General features: G+C 53.2%; 1 protein-coding gene across 3 annotated transcripts in view; it reads left to right on the top strand.

Moving 5' to 3' along the window:
* The first annotated feature begins 88 nt into the window (after positions 1–88).
* syvn1 (synovial apoptosis inhibitor 1, synoviolin) overlaps positions 89–16,080 on the top strand; it is a 44,915-nt gene continuing 28,923 nt past the window's right edge. For 2 of the 3 annotated variants that reach the window (XM_041179949.1, XM_041179947.1), the window contains exons 1-4: positions 89–290; positions 5,717–6,039; positions 12,564–12,656; positions 14,663–14,815. In XM_041179949.1, the coding sequence (XP_041035883.1) occupies positions 5,908–6,039; positions 12,564–12,656; positions 14,663–14,815 (378 nt within the window). In that variant the 5' untranslated portion in view covers positions 89–290; positions 5,717–5,907. Of the gene's footprint in view, positions 291–464; positions 518–5,716; positions 6,040–12,563; positions 12,657–14,662; positions 14,816–16,080 lie in introns of those variants that run through there. The other variant, XM_041179948.1, reaches the window with a different exon arrangement.

Below are 16,080 nucleotides of genomic sequence, written 5' to 3'. Positions count from 1 at the left end.
CATGGCTTCGCGGAGCCCGCGCGTGCTGATTGGCCAACGGCGCAGGTGGACGGAGGCGAGCCACCAATGGGAAGCGGCCACGGACTCGGTTGTCCTGCGGCAGTAGCGCAAAGTTGGTGGCTGATTGTGATGGAGAGATGAGGTAAAGAAATATTCTTCCAGGTCACTGAGCCTGACTGTGCGTCCGGGTTGGAGTGGAGTGGAGTGGAGTGGAGTGGGGGGAGGAGGATTGAAAACGTGGAGCGAAGAGTTCCGAGCAGCAGCAGCAGCAGCAGCGGACGGACGGAGAGGTGAGAAAGAGAATGCGGCTCTTTTGTTCTGGGTTTCGGTGGTGGCGGTGGGCGGGCGGGCGGGCGGGAGGGAGGGAAATAACCGGACCCCGGGGTTGGTTGGTGGGTGGGTGGCTGAGGATAAAAAGTGGTGATAACATCCGGGCCCCCCTCTCCCTCCCCTTCCAGACCGGAAGTGAGGTGTCTAAGGCCAGCTCGGTGTTGTCCCAGCCAGAGACGGCAGCCCGGTGAGTGTCGGGGCGGGCGGGCGGGCAGGCAGGCTGAATCCGGCAGGCTCCCTGTCACTCTCTGCTCCAGGCTGGAGGAGGAGGGGGAAACCCGGGGCCACAGCCCAGATCCTGGCAAAGGGGGCGAATGTGGGGGCTCGGGCCTGGCTGCCCCTGAACAGGGCAGGGGAGCGAGGGAGATTTGCCCGGTTTAAATGTCACCCTCCCCCTCCCCCCCCCCCCCCCCGTTTAAATGTCACCCTTCATTCCCCCCCCGTTTAAATGTCACCCTTCATTCCCCCCCCCGTTTAAATGTCACCCTTCATTTCCCCCCCCCCGTTTAAATGTCACCCTTCATTCCCCCCCCCCGTTTAAATGTCACCCTTCATTCCCCCCCCCGTTTAAATGTCACCCTTCATTTCCCCCCCCCCCGTTTAAATGTCACCCTTCATTCCCCCCCCCCGTTTAAATGTCACCCTTCATTCCCCCCCCCGTTTAAATGTCACCCTTCATTCCCCCCCCCGTTTAAATGTCACCCTTCATTCCCCCCCCCGTTTAAATGTCACCCTTCATTCCCCCCCCCGTTTAAATGTCACCCTTCATTCCCCCCCCCGTTTAAATGTCACCCTTCATTCCCCCCCCGTTTAAATGTCACCCTTCATTTCCCCCCCTGTTTAAATGTCACCCTTCATTCCCCCCCCGTTTAAATGTCACCCTTCATTCCCCCCCCACTGTTTAAATGTCACCCTTCATTCCCCCCCACTGTTTAAATGTCACCCTCCCTCCCCCCCGTTTAAATGTCACCCTCCCTCCCCCCCGTTTAAATGTCACCCTCCCTCCCCCCGTTTAAATGTCACCCTCCCTCCCCCCCGTTTAAATGTCACCCTCCCTCCCCCCCGTTTAAATGTCACCCTCCCTCCCCCCCCGTTTAAATGTCACCCTCCCTCCCCCCCGTTTAAATGTCACCCTCCCTCCCCCCCGTTTAAATGTCACCCTCCCTCCCCCCCGTTTAAATGTCACCCTCCCTCCCCCCCGTTTAAATGTCACCCTCCCTCCCCCCCGTTTAAATGTCACCCTCCCTCCCCGCCCGTTTAAATGTCACCCTCCCTCCCCCCCCGTTTAAATGTCACCCTCCCTCCCCCCCGTTTAAATGTCACCCTCCCTCCCCCCCCCCGTTTAAATGTCACCCTCCCACCCCCCCCCCCCGTTTAAATGTCACCCTCCCTCCCCCCCGTTTAAATGTCACCCTCCCTCCCCCCCGTTTAAATGTCACCCTCCCTCCCCCCCGTTTAAATGTCACCCTCCCTCCCCCCCGTTTAAATGTCACCCTCCCTCCCCCCCGTTTAAATGTCACCCTCCCTCCCCCCCGTTTAAATGTCACCCTCCCTCCCCCCCGTTTAAATGTCACCCTCCCTCCCCCCCGTTTAAATGTCACCCTCCCTCCCCCCCGTTTAAATGTCACCCTCCCTCCCCCCCGTTTAAATGTCACCCTCCCTCCCCCCCGTTTAAATGTCACCCTCCCTCCCCCCCGTTTAAATGTCACCCTCCCTCCCCCCCGTTTAAATGTCACCCTCCCTCCCCCCGTTTAAATGTCACCCTCCCTCCCCCCCGTTTAAATGTCACCCTCCCTCCCCCCCGTTTAAATGTCACCCTCCCTCCCCCCCGTTTAAATGTCACCCTCCCTCCCCCCCGTTTAAATGTCACCCTCCCTCCCCCCCCGTTTAAATGTCACCCTCCCTCCCCCCCCGTTTAAATGTCACCCTCCCTCCCCCCCACTGTTTAAATGTCACCCTCCCTCCCCCCCACTGTTTAAATGTCACCCTCCCTCCCCCCCACTGTTTAAATGTCACCCTCCCTCCCCCCCCACTGTTTAAATGTCACCCTCCCTCCCCCCCCACTGTTTAAATGTCACCCTCCCTCCCCCCCCACTGTTTAAATGTCACCCTCCCTCCCCCCCCACTGTTTAAATGTCACCCTCCCTCCCCCCCCACTGTTTAAATGTCACCCTCCCTCCCCCCCCACTGTTTAAATGTCACCCTCCCTCCCCCCCCCACTGTTTAAATGTCACCCTCCCTCCCCCCCCACTGTTTAAATGTCACCCTCCCTCCCCCCCCACTGTTTAAATGTCACCCTCCCTCCCCCCCCACTGTTTAAATGTCACCCTCCCTCCCCCCCCACTGTTTAAATGTCACCCTCCCTCCCCCCCCACTGTTTAAATGTCACCCTCCCTCCCCCCCCACTGTTTAAATGTCACCCTCCCTCCCCCCCACTGTTTAAATGTCACCCTCCCTCCCCCCCCACTGTTTAAATGTCACCCTCCCTCCCCCCCCACTGTTTAAATGTCACCCTCCCTCCCCCCCCACTGTTTAAATGTCACCCTCCCTCCCCCCCCACTGTTTAAATGTCACCCTCCCTCCCCCCCCACTGTTTAAATGTCACCCTCCCTCCCCCCCCACTGTTTAAATGTCACCCTCCCTCCCCCCCCACTGTTTAAATGTCACCCTCCCTCCCCCCCACTGTTTAAATGTCACCCTCCCTCCCCCCCCACTGTTTAAATGTCACCCTCCCTCCCCCCCCACTGTTTAAATGTCACCCTCCCTCCCCCCCCACTGTTTAAATGTCACCCTCCCTCCCCCCCCACTGTTTAAATGTCACCCTCCCTCCCCCCCCACTGTTTAAATGTCACCCTCCCTCCCCCCCCACTGTTTAAATGTCACCCTCCCTCCCCCCCCACTGTTTAAATGTCACCCTCCCTCCCCCCCCACTGTTTAAATGTCACCCTCCCTCCCCCCCCCACTGTTTAAATGTCACCCTCCCTCCCCCCCCACTGTTTAAATGTCACCCTCCCTCCCCCCCCACTGTTTAAATGTCACCCTCCCTCCCCCCCCACTGTTTAAATGTCACCCTCCCTCCCCCCCCACTGTTTAAATGTCACCCTCCCTCCCCCCCCACTGTTTAAATGTCACCCTCCCTCCCCCCCCCACTGTTTAAATGTCACCCTCCCTCCCCCCCCACTGTTTAAATGTCACCCTCCCTCCCCCCCCCACTGTTTAAATGTCACCCTCCCTCCCCCCCCCACTGTTTAAATGTCACCCTCCCTCCCCCCCCACTGTTTAAATGTCACCCTCCCTCCCCCCCCCACTGTTTAAATGTCACCCTCCCTCCCCCCCCCACTGTTTAAATGTCACCCTCCCTCCCCCCCCACTGTTTAAATGTCACCCTCCCTCCCCCCCCCACTGTTTAAATGTCACCCTCCCTTCCCCCCCCCCACTGTTTAAATGTCACCCTCCCTTCCCCCCCCCACTGTTTAAATGTCACCCTCCCTTCCCCCCCCCCACTGTTTAAATGTCACCCTCCCTCCCCCCCCACTGTTTAAATGTCACCCTCCCTCCCCCCCCACTGTTTAAATGTCACCCTCCTTCCCCCCCACTGTTTAAATGTCACCCTCCTTCCCCCCCACTGTTTAAATGTCACCCTCCTTCCCCCCCACTGTTTAAATGTCACCCTCCCTCCCCCCCCACTGTTTAAATGTCACCCTCCCTCCCCCCCACTGTTTAAATGTCACCCTCCCTCCCCCCCCCACTGTTTAAATGTCACCCTCCCTCTTCCCCCCCACTGTTTAAATGTCACCCTCCCTCTTCCCCCCCCACTGTTTAAATGTCACCCTCCCTCTTCCCCCCCCACTGTTTAAATGTCACCCTCCCTCTTCCCCCCCCACTGTTTAAATGTCACCCTCCCTCTTCCCCCCCCACTGTTTAAATGTCACCCTCCCTCTTCCCCCCCCCCCACTGTTTAAATGTCACCCTCCCTCTTCCCCCCGTTACCGTTTAAATGTCACCCTCCCTCTTCCCCCCCCCCCCACCGTTTAAATGTCACCCTCCCTCTTCCCCCCGTTACTGTTTAAACGTCATCCTCCCTCTTCCCCCCCCCAACTGTTTAAATGTCACCCTCCCTCTTCCCCCCCCCCAACTGTTTAAATGTCACCCTCCCTCTTCCCCCCCCCCAACTGTTTAAATGTCACCCTCCCTCTTCCCCCCCCCCACTGTTTAAATGTCACCCTCCCTCTTCCCCCCCACTGTTTAAATGTCACCCTCCCTCTTCCCCCCCCACTGTTTAAATGTCACCCTCCCTCTTCCCCCCCCCACTGTTTAAATGTCACCCTCCCTCTTCCCCCCCCCCACTGTTTAAATATCACCCTCCCTCCTCCCCCCCCCCCACTGTTTAAGTGTCACCCTCCCTCCTCCCCCCCCCACTGTTTAAATGTCACCCTCCCTCCTCCCCCCCCCACTGTTTAAATGTCACCCTCCCTCCTCCCCCCCCCCCCCACTGTTTAAATGTCACCCTCCCTCTTCCCCCCGTTACTGTTTAACTGTCACCCTCCCTCCTCCCCCCCCCCCACCTCTAGTTAAATGTCAACCCTCCCCTCTTCCCCCCGTTACTGTTAAATGTCACCCTCCTCTTCCCCCCCCCCCACCGTTAAATGTCACCCTCCCTCTTCCCCCCGTTACTGTTTAAATGTCACCCTCCCTCTTCCCTCCCCCAACTGTTTAAATGTCACCCTCCCTCTTCCCCCCCCCCCACTGTTTAAATGTCACCCTCCCTCTTCCCCCCCCCCCACTGTTTAAATGTCACCCTCCCTCTTTTCACCCCCCCCCCCCCCCACTGTTTTAAATGTCACCCTCCCTCTTCCCCCCCCCCACTGTTTAAATGTCACCCTCCCTCTTTCCCCCCCCACTGTTTAAATGTCACCCTCCCTCTTTACCCCCCCACTGTTTAAATGTCACTCCTCCCTCTTCCCCCCCCCCCCACTGTTTAAATGTCACTCCTCCCTCTTCCCCCCCCCACTGTTTAAATGTCACTCCTCCCTCTTTCCCCCCCCCACTGTTTAAATGTCACTCCTCCCTCTCCCCCTTCCCCCCCCACCGTTTAAACGTCACCCTCCCCCTCTCCACTGTTTAAATACCCCCCACACGTTTTGTTAACCCTCCCACCTGTTTAAATGTCTCTTCTGTTCCTCTAAAGCTCCTGTATCTCTTTAAATGTCCCACCCGGCTCATTTAAAGCCCCCATTGGCTGTTTAAAACATTCCCTTTTTAGCTGAGTTAAAGGGGTGTCTCGGCCCTATCTCCCAGACTAACCTGCTGTGAATTTCCAACCTACGTTTCAGATTCACAACATTGTGGAGATTTTAATCTTCTCCCTTTCTCTTCCTTTTGGCAGGTTTGGGACCCCAGCGGCCCAGCAGAGGAACACCAACAGGACCCGAGCAACCCTCGTCCCGCCAGTCACACCTCCCCACCTGCGGCAGGTGGCGAGGGAGTGCCATTGACTTTATTTCTGCCAGACCCCGGCTCCGGGACTCCGGTTCCCGGTGAACCTCCAGCAAGCTGTTTCCCACGGGGAGGGACGCGATGGTCCGCTCGACATTGGCTACCGCTGCCAGCCTGGTGCTCACCACCACCGTGGTGACCCATGCCTATTACCTGAAGCGGCAGTTCTACCCCACCGTGGTGTACCTGACTAAATCCAGCCCCAGTATGGCGGTGAGTACTTGGGGAGGTGGGTGGCGAAGGGAGCTGCTATCCCCTCAATATTTTACGTGTGGAGCCATGGTTCAGGATTCTGCATGGATTGAAAAGAATAGGATAGAAGCTAAGATAAATCAAGAGAATGCAAAGCGTATGTTTTAAAAGATTGCAAGCCAAAAAAAAAGCCCTTGTTTTCGTACAGCACCTAACATGACCCATCAGTGCTTTGTGGGTCATGAAACATGGCAGCTGATTTGCTCAAGAACATGCCATGGGAGCAGGATTGGACCACTCAGCCCATCGAGCAGGCTCCTCCATTTAATACGACCGTGGCTGATCTTGGGCTTCCCCATTCATTTTCCCGCCTGCTCCCCGCATCCCTTAATTCCCTGACAGACCAACGACCTGTCTATCCCACAGCCTCAAAAGTATTCCGCGCTGGAGCATCCACAACCTTCCGGGGCAGAGAATTCCAAAGGTTCACAACCCTCTGAGCGAGGTAATTTCTCCCCATCTCAGCCCCTTATCCTGAGACTGCCCCCCAACCCCCGTGTTTTAGATTCCCCCGACCAGCGGAAACGATCTCTCAGCACCCACCCTGTCGCAACCCCTTTGGAATTTTTGTATGATTTCAATCAGATCGCCTCTCATCCTCCTAAACTCCAAGGAATATAAGCCCAAATTACTCAGCCTTTCGCATCCCAGGCTCCTCATTTTGCGCACAGCACAGCAAGACCCCGCATACAGCAATGTGGTACCGACCAGATCACCTGCTTTTTGTGACGTTGGCCCGAGGGTTGAATGCTTCTAGTGAAAACTCCCCTGGCTTTTCTTGGAAATGTGACCTTTGGCATCTGCCTGCAAGAGAGCGCCAGGCGGGATGAACCATCTTGATCCCTTCGGGGCTTGCATGGCACTTAGTTGCGGGCTCTTTGGGTAACCCGTCATTTCTGCTGCTGGCAGTGAGTTTAAAAAGACCTGGCCGAGCTGACGGAGCCTCGGTTTAATGTTTGACCTGGAAGGTGGCACCTCTGACAGTGCAGCACTCCCTCAGTGCTGGCCTTAAAATTTCCGCTCCAGCCCCTGAAGCGGGTCTTGAACGTTCCGGGTGAGATTGCTACCCGCGGGGCTGGGAAATCGGTGAGGTGCTCCGCTCCCCCTCAAATCCTGGATGGAGAAAAAAAAAAAACCACATGCACTCTCAGAAGATGCAGGTGGAATGGTGTGGGCTGGAAGAAGGGAACTGTTGTATGTCGTTCCCTGGGTAAGCAATCGTTGGCTGGGTCTGACGACGCTAATCACAGGTGTTGGCATGCTTGTAGTTTCTGCAGTTTGTGGCACTTGAATAGTTCTTTAATGTTTGAACTTCTGACACTTGCACAACTAATTTAATTTTATGAAGCAGGAAGCAAAATTGGTGCTTTTTGTTTGATTGGGGGAACTGGTGGGGCCGGTAATGCTCGAGGCTGAAATGGAGCAAAGTGGAGTTTTTTGTTTTTTTTGCTGAGGGTGAGCTGGTTTGCCAGGTCTATTGGTGTGAGGTATCAAAATGGATCTTTCGAACTCAAGGTGGGCGGGAGTGTGCAGGTAGAAAGGACAGATGAGTTGTTGCTCCTAGCCAGCGATTCTTCATGGGTCTGTGGAGACTGCTCTGCTTCAGCTTTCAAACCTTGTGTTTGACTCGGTTTTGCGTTTTCTGTGTTTCTGTGAGCTGTCTGCCCTCTGCACTGCCTTTGTGCATCCTGTTGCCTGAACTGTACAGGATGTACCAAGTTCACCCTGTGAGTTTGTGTGGCTCTTAGTTGACAGGCCCATTGAGTAACTTTCCGTTGAGTTTTTAGCAGCTGGTAGCATGTTTGAAAAAAGACCATTTGAGTATGACAGAATAGGTTAGTCATTTGTAGCTTAATCAATATGATTGAAACTTCCTCCCTGTCCAATTGTCTTGCTAAAAAGTGCTCTCGGTTCCATGAGTATCTGTGCACCTTTTGCTAAATGGTCATTCTAGATGTATATATCTAGGCCGGCTGCCCGACCACAGTGATTGTCGGAATAAACCTTTATTCTCTCCTTGCTTGTCGTTGTGTGTTGGCTTTCCACTAGAGGACAGCTGAATGGGACGGGCCAGAGGCCAATTGTGCACTCGATCACGTGGGGCCAGGCTGGCAAGATACATTGAAGATAAGGCACAGGTTATCGGCCAGTTGGCCTAACCAGTCCATGTCAGCATTCCTGCTCCCCTTGAGCCTTGTCCCGTCCTTCCTCCTCTAACCCCACGAGTGACATTGATGTAGGAGCTCAGCCCTAATCTTGTTGAAAGGCGGCGCAGCCTCGAGGGGCTAGGTGGCTGACTGCTGCTCCTCATGGCGTGAAGGCTGAATTTGCTGGGTCGGCCGGCTCGGCCACACCCTGGGCAGCAACGTCACCTGAACGTCCCTCTCCCAGCGCTGAGCAGCTCGCTGAGAGTCTCAATCCTAGAAGAGGGATGCTTGATCAGCCGCCTGTCCCGGTTGGTTTGGGTGGGCTGTGCAGCGGAGGTGGGGAGGTGTGTTGGTGGGGGAGCTTTTTGGTGTGATGAGTTTAGAAGTGAAACCTGTGGGTTTAACATCTTTGCAGTCGATCTTGCGAAGGTGATTTTCATTTTGGAAGCCTCAGTAAGTGGAACTATTGACTGGGGTGCCTGGGACTGCAGATTGTCAAGGATTAATGAGTCTACAACCCTGCCATGCGAACATGAATGTTAAAGTGACCTGGCTGCATTATGTGATTTTAATCATAATTGCATTGGTCGTGTGTGACGGCCCGTGAGTGTAGGGTGGGGATGGATGGTGCTGCTGCCTGGCATCTGGGCTCTTGCCCTGTCTGCCTGATGTGCTCCAGTCTCTCCTCCCTCTCCCTCTCTCTCGTGGCTGCTCTCTGTTGCGCAGCGAACGGGTTCGATCTCTGCTCTGCGCTGCATTAACTCAGGCGCTTTGCCTCAGCGCTGTGGTACTGGTGGGACGGAAAGCCGCCCCAAGTTCCATGCCCAGATCCCCATCTGGTTCTCCCCCATCCCCGCAAGTGCGAATGCTCTAATTGCACGTCCTCCTTCCCTTCCCAAGGGTTATACGTCCTGTTCACACTCAATGACTCCCACATCATGAGCAGCCAGGATACAGTAGCTGTGGAGCTGTACCCCAGCACCAGCCAATACTTCAGGGAGAACTGGAGCAAGGAATACTTGTCTGTCAAACAAACAAAAATAAAACACCAGTTGTTGTTCTGAGGGAGTGCTGAACGGTCTGACATGTGGCATCTTTCAGACAAGGCAACGAACTGAACCCCTCGGGGGTGGGGCGGGGGGTGGGGGGGGGGGTGGTGCGGTGGATGGAGGGAGGAGGGATATGAAAGGTCCCATGGGCACTGCTCTAAAAAGAGCAGGGAAGTTATCACTTTGCTACAGGTGGGATCTTGCTGTACACATATTGGCTACAGTGTTTTCTACATCTACTTCAGATGTGTTTCGGTGACCAAAGTGCTTTGGCATATTGTGGCTGTGAAAGGCGCCATGTAAAGGCAATTCTTTGCACTTGGCTACGTTGTCGCTGTGCCTAACAGAGCGGGGCATGTTCAATGTTGGCAGGTCAGGACTTTGCACTTGCTGTTTTCCAGTCTGAATTTTAAAGAGCGTGTGAAATTGCATTTGTGTGGTGCTGTTCATATCCTCAGGATGTCCTGAAGTGCTCCCCAGTCAATGGACTGCTATTCAACTGCTGTCATCGTTACACAAGGCAACGTGGCAGCCATTTTGTGCACAGCAAGATCCCATGATCTGTTTTGAGGGAGGCATGACTCCAGGAAAACTTCCTATTCTTCAAGCACTGCTGTGGAGTTGTTCACGTGTGCCTGAGGGGGCAGAGGAAGGCCTCGTTTGTTCGTTTGTCTTGGACGGCGCCTCTGGTGGTGTGGCACTCCCTCAGTGCTGCGCTGGAAGGCGCTGGCCTGGATTCTACAAGACGTTTCTTACACGTTGATGCTAATGGCAACTTGAACCAGTTCCAACATCACCCACAGCGTAGCTCCAGCTTAAGTAAGAGAGCAGTCAAGGGCATCACACCTCTGGAGCCCCCGAGGGACTGATGAGCCACTTTGTAGGCTCTAGTGCCCTTTTAAAGGAAGTCTCAGCCTCCAAACAGCTTGAACTTAACGCACAAACTGGCTAGCTCCCCTGATGTCAGTGATTCAATCTGTGCTGCAGTTCTGTGTTGCCATTGGCCCCACTTCTTATACCTTGGCCAAGCGGCTGTTGCTCCTGTGTGAGCCCAAGTAGCGAGTGTCACTCGGGTACTAAACCACAAAAGACTTTGTTGCTGGGCCTAGTTTTGTCCTCGTTCAGTACGTTTTCCAGCAGAGCTCCCCGAAAGTAAAGGAAGGCTTGTATTTCTATAGCACCTGTCACAACCTCCAGATGTCCCTCAGCACTTTACACCCGATTAACTACTTTTTGAAACGCAATTATTGTTGCAACGAAGCAGCCAATTTGCGCACAGCAAGCTCTGTCAAACAGCAATGCGATAATGACCCAGATCGTCTGTTTTCATGTGGGTTGATGGGTGAATATTAACCAGGGTCCCCTGCTGATCTGCAAATGGCAGTTGTGAAATCTTTTATATACACACACGTGTCAGGGCCTCAGTTTAATGCCTCGTCTGAAAGATGGCACCTCTGATAGTGCAGTGCTCTCTTGGCACTGGCACTGGGAGAATCCGTCTAGATTGCAGGCTCAAGCCTCTGGAGTGGGACTCGAACCCGAGGCGTGAGAGATGTCCCTTGAGCCTTGGCTGACGCTGGGAGTCAAGATGGAATGGGTTCTATAACAGACTGGCCAAGCTGCGGCATACACGCCCAGACAGCAAGATGAAAACCCACCCCAGTGACTTCCATCTCGCAAATGTAGCACTAGTTGTTCTGCAAGTAAACTGGCAACCAGCGAGACTGCTCGGCTGCAATAGGAAGCATGTTGCTGTCGGGAACTAGGAGATGAGCCGTGATGGACCGCAGGTGTTGGAGTTGCAATGGGAGGGGTGGGAAGCAGGGTGAGGGAGGTTGTGCCAGCCCTTTTTGGATAAGGCACCCGTGGAATTATCTAGGCGGAATCAGGATGTTAAATCTGGAATATCGTCTTAAATCAAATGCATGGGACATGGAAAAGGTGACCCTAGAACCGAAACCAAATGCTTCCTTGCATTGACACCCTGAGCTCTCAGACCAAGTAGGGGAGGTTAAAAACCTCGGAATTGTTGAAAACTATTAGACACCACAGAGGCGGGGGCTGAGCAAAGGGCTGTGGGCCGTCTCTAGATGGGTGAACCAAGATGGGCTGAATGACCTTCGCCATCCGTAAACCTCTTGTGGCCTTGGAGGCTACCAGTGCCAGTTTGAGCATTCTGAAGCGGATTTGGATTGGCACCAGAAGTAAAGGGTGTGGTTGTGGGGTGAGTGGTGGGGGGTGCTTGCATTCTGTCCCCTGAATATGAAATGTATTATAAGTAGCTGGAGTTTAGGGAACTGGGGAATGGGGTTGGAGTACTTCTCTGCTGTGGAGGGGATGGTATAGGCACACACGGGGTAGTGGAGGGGGCTTAAAAAGCTTTCTCTCTGCTGGCTTTTTGGCGATTCTGTGAAATAGTGAAGGATTCCCATTAAGGCAAACATCATTTAAGAAGGGGAATGTTAAATTTGAAAAAGGAACTGGCTGGTGATACTTGCTGTGACACAACTGTTCCTTTTTATCCTTTGTGTGGGGATCGTTTTGGATGGCTAGCTACTGATTTCCATAAAAGCTGAAAGAATTGGGAGCATTACCGCAAGCAGTGTTTGCTTATTGCTGCTGTGCATCTGTCAGAAACCTCTCCAAGCAGGCTATGTACAGTTACAGGACATGGAGTGACTGGTAAGAACAAACTTGCCTTTCATGTAGCAGGTTTGAACATCCCAAAGTGTCTTATGAACACCGAATTCCTTTGGAAGCGTCCTCGCTGTTATTTAATGAAAGGTGGCAGCCGGTTCAGACTGGACAGGGTCCCACAGAGTGAAAGAAATGAGCCATTCACTTCTTGGTGGGGTATTGATTTGAGGGAGGAGTGTTGGCCCGGGACGCTGGGAGATGGACACTCCCTGCTCTTCTTCCAATAGCACCTCGAGATTGCTAACATCCGCCCGCGAGGGCCTCGGTTTAATATCCCATCTGGCACTGGCCCCTCTGCCGGTGTGCAGGCCCCCCACCCCCCCAACCCTGGCGCCGAACTGGGATTGTTTGCCTGAATTCTGGGGCTTACCTCCCTGGAGTGGGGCGCAAACTCTCGATCTTCTAGCCCGGGCCATTCAGCTGAAGCAAGCTGAGGAACGTGCCAGCTGGCCTGGTTTTGATGGAGTAAGTGACGGGGTGGGGAGGGACGGGAGCGCCTTCATTACTCGGTTGGCGCTGGTTTTGCTGGCTGGCAGGCAGTGGCGGTGATTTACTTGATCATGTCTGATCTGCTGGTTGATTTGATTGACAGGTGCTGTACATCCAGGCGTTCGTCTTGGTCTTCCTCGTCGGCAAGTTCATGCGGAAGGTGTTCTTCGGGCAGCTGCGTGCCGCAGAGATGGAGGTGAGAGCGCAAGGGGGGCATCGCCTTCTCTGGCCCTGCAGTGCGACTAGCTGCTGAGGGCTAACTTCAGCCACTCAGTGGTGGGATTTGAACCAGCTGCCATAGTGGGATTTGAACCCCTGTCCCCAGAGCGTTAGCCTGGGCCTCTGGTTTATGAATCCAGTGACACTGCCACTATGCCATCATCTCCCTCCCTAAATGGGGTGACATGAGGAGGAACCTTGTTACGTGAGAAGTGGTTAGGATTTAGAATGCACCACCTGATGTGGTGGAGACTGATTCAATGAAGACAGATTCAGTCGTAGTTTTCAAAAGGGAATTGGATAAACACTTGTAGGAGAGAAAGGCTGAAGGGACGAGGTGTGGGTTGGCTGATATGAGACTAACTGGATTGAAGTCTTGGCTGTGTATGAAGGAGGAGAAAACTGTGCCCCTGATCATTACCCTGTAGTCCCAAATCCATATTGGAAAGTATGTGTGCCCGCCAGTAATGGTGAAGAGCAGGAGCTGTGTCAGATGCTTTCTCCCCTCACTCCCCTCTCTTAACATAGCCTATGGGGGTGGGGCGGCGGGGGAGACTCTCAGTTCTGTCTAGTGAGATTGTTCCCGGCTGTGCAGTGAGTAACATGATGACTAAGGAGCAGAAGCTCTTGACACTATGAAGCGAGGTAGGTGTGGTCCTGTCACTGCAGAAGGAATTCGAAGCTCTTGGCACTCCGCAAGGAGCTTGAAAGTGTGAATGTTACCAACATCGTTCCACACGATCAACCAGCAGCTCACTTCCTTCGAGCTGCCAGTTTTACAGTGAGCTTCTTTAGCCTTGACGGTGCGAGTAGTTGAATGATGTTAGAACATCTGTGGTCACAGATTAGTAACTGGTACACAGGGTGGGGGAGGGGGAAGGTGGAGTTAGTCCGGCTCTTGCATGTGAATTATGATCATGTTCAGCCTTCAATGAGACGCTGTTGAGTGTTTTCACCGCCCCCTGCATTTGTGTGCGTCTCACTATCCCACAAAAGTAGGGTTAACACTTGGTCTGAATTCCCATCAGAAAGGAAGTGATCCTGCCTATTGTGGGATTCCTCCCACCTGAACGTAACCTGAACAAAACACAACCGTGGGACTGCTCGACACTCGACTGCGACGTCCCTCTGAGTCTTGATGGGTAGCAATGGTCAGGAGGTACATCTTTCACTGCCCTATTGAATGCAGCGTTATTGACCCCAGCCCCCGTTGTTCATCAATTGGCTAAAAAGGTTTCTCACTGCTTTATGCACTTCAAGCCATGAACAACCATCATCTCGAACTCTGTCAACCGGAAAAGTTTTTTTTTTGTCTTTGTGTTTTTGAGCAGTTTCTTCCCCCCTCCTGGGGTTACTTGGAGTGAATCAAGACAGCGTGTTGGGGTATGGAACCATAGACATCACAATCAGACTAGAACTAGGGGCTACAGATATAAGATAGTCACTGATAAATCCAATCAGGAACTCAGGAGAGACTTTACCCAGAGACTGGAGAGAATGTGGAACTCGCCACCACAGGGTGAGGTGACTAATGTGGATACATTTAAGGAGGAAACTACATAAATACATGAGGGAGAAAGGGATAGAAGGATATGTTGATGGAGTGAGATGATGAGGGTGGGGGGAGGTGCATACAGTGCACTGGCATGGACCAGGTGGGCTGAAGGGCCTTTTTCTGTGCTAGGAATAGTGTGATGCTACGTAACAGAGGGCGTTCTTGTCTATATATCCTTGTTTTCCAGCATGGGTTGCTGGACAGTGATCAGGTGCAAGAGCTGTTGCTGCTTTTCCTGTTATCCCCCTCCCTAAACCGGAAGTTGATGCCCTTTTTAAGCTATTGAACTGTTGCCCTGACTGAGGCCAGCTACCTCCGGCATGAACTGGGGATTGAGCTGTGGCAGTTTCTATTCCGTGACTAAATCCGTTATCTTGAGCTGCGGTTATCTTGGTTTTGTAAAAGCTGTTTTCCTTCCCGTCTCCCAGCATTTAATCGAGCGCTCCTGGTACGCTGTGACCGAGACCTGCCTGGCGTTCACCGTCTTCAGGGATGACTTCAGCCCGCGGTTTGTGGCCCTCTTCACCCTGCTCCTCTTTCTCAAGTGCTTCCATTGGTTAGCTGAGGACCGGGTGGACTTTGTAAGTGTCTCTGGTGTTTTCTGGCAAGTCGGTGGTGGGTGGGGGGCGGCGGTGGTGGTGGGCAAGCAAAGGTTGTGGATGTGAAAAGCCAGTGCACAAATTCTAGTCGCCTGCGCTTTCCCAGTTTGCAATCATAACTTCTGGGGAAACTTGGTCTGATCAGCGGGGTGGGCTGGCGGACTTTTGAAAGGCAATTAGATAAATACTCGAGAGGAAAAACCTGTGGAGAGAGAGCAAGGGCAGGGTGGGACTAATTGGATAGCTTTTTGAAAGAGACAGCATGGGTGAGATGGACTGAAGAGCCTCCTGTGCTGGAGGAGTTTAAAAGATTTGCACGTCAGCCTGGACAGTGGTTAGATGAAACTTCGAAGTGGGAGGCAAAGGTTATCCAAGTAACTGCTAGCATCTCCAGAATGGAAGTGTCAGACTTTATAGTGCTCATCCAGGTGTCGTCCATGTTGTTTTTTTTTTTATTTATCCAGTTTTTTTTATCGCCCTTCCCTCTGAAATGCTGTGGCCTCTTTGCCTTCAATGAGTGACTTTGAACTATGGTGAAAGCAGCAATACCAGCATTTCCTAACACAGGGAGGGGGTGATTTTTTTCTCTTCCACCTCTCCAAAAACCAATTGATGTCCCATTGGGCACCAGAGGAGAAACATGGAGGTTCACACTATAGTGTACTTAGGTCTTGAGGCTGGTACACCTGTTCTCTGGAGGAGTCCAGATCTTGGCTGTGTCAAGTTAGAGAGGAGGACCTGCCTGTCCTTAACCCAGAGCATCCTCCCCATGCCACAACCCCTACACTGTCCCCATCAAAGACTCCCAGGACATGTACAGCACAGGGTTAGATACAGAGTAAAGCTCCCTCTACACTGTCCCCATCAAACACTCCTAGGACAGGTACAGCACGGGGTTAGATACAGAGTAAAGCTCCCTCTACACTGTCCCCATCAAACACTCCCAGGACAGGTACAGCACGGGGTTAGATACAGTATAAATTTCCCTCCACACTTTCCCCATCAAAGCATAGTGACTGCCATTTCCTGTAGCAGGATGTGAAGTTATTAATTCAAGGTAGTTTATGCTGTAGGCATGTTCCTACTGGGCTGACACTGTGCAGCTCATTTCACGTCGGTCAGATAGTCAGCAGAGGATGGATTTGACCGCAAGTCCCAGAAGTAAAAGGGCCAGCAGCCTCACTGACAGTTTGTTTGTTTATTTTTGGTGCGGGGCAAGACGAGAATTGTCAGACAATCACTTGTGC

The sequence above is a fragment of the Carcharodon carcharias genome, chromosome 37, assembly GCF_017639515.1.
Source record: "Carcharodon carcharias isolate sCarCar2 chromosome 37, sCarCar2.pri, whole genome shotgun sequence".
Lineage (NCBI taxonomy): Eukaryota > Metazoa > Chordata > Chondrichthyes > Lamniformes > Lamnidae > Carcharodon > Carcharodon carcharias.
The sequence above is the reverse complement of the archived record's forward strand: the minus strand, read 5'-3'. Positions and strand labels throughout refer to the sequence as shown.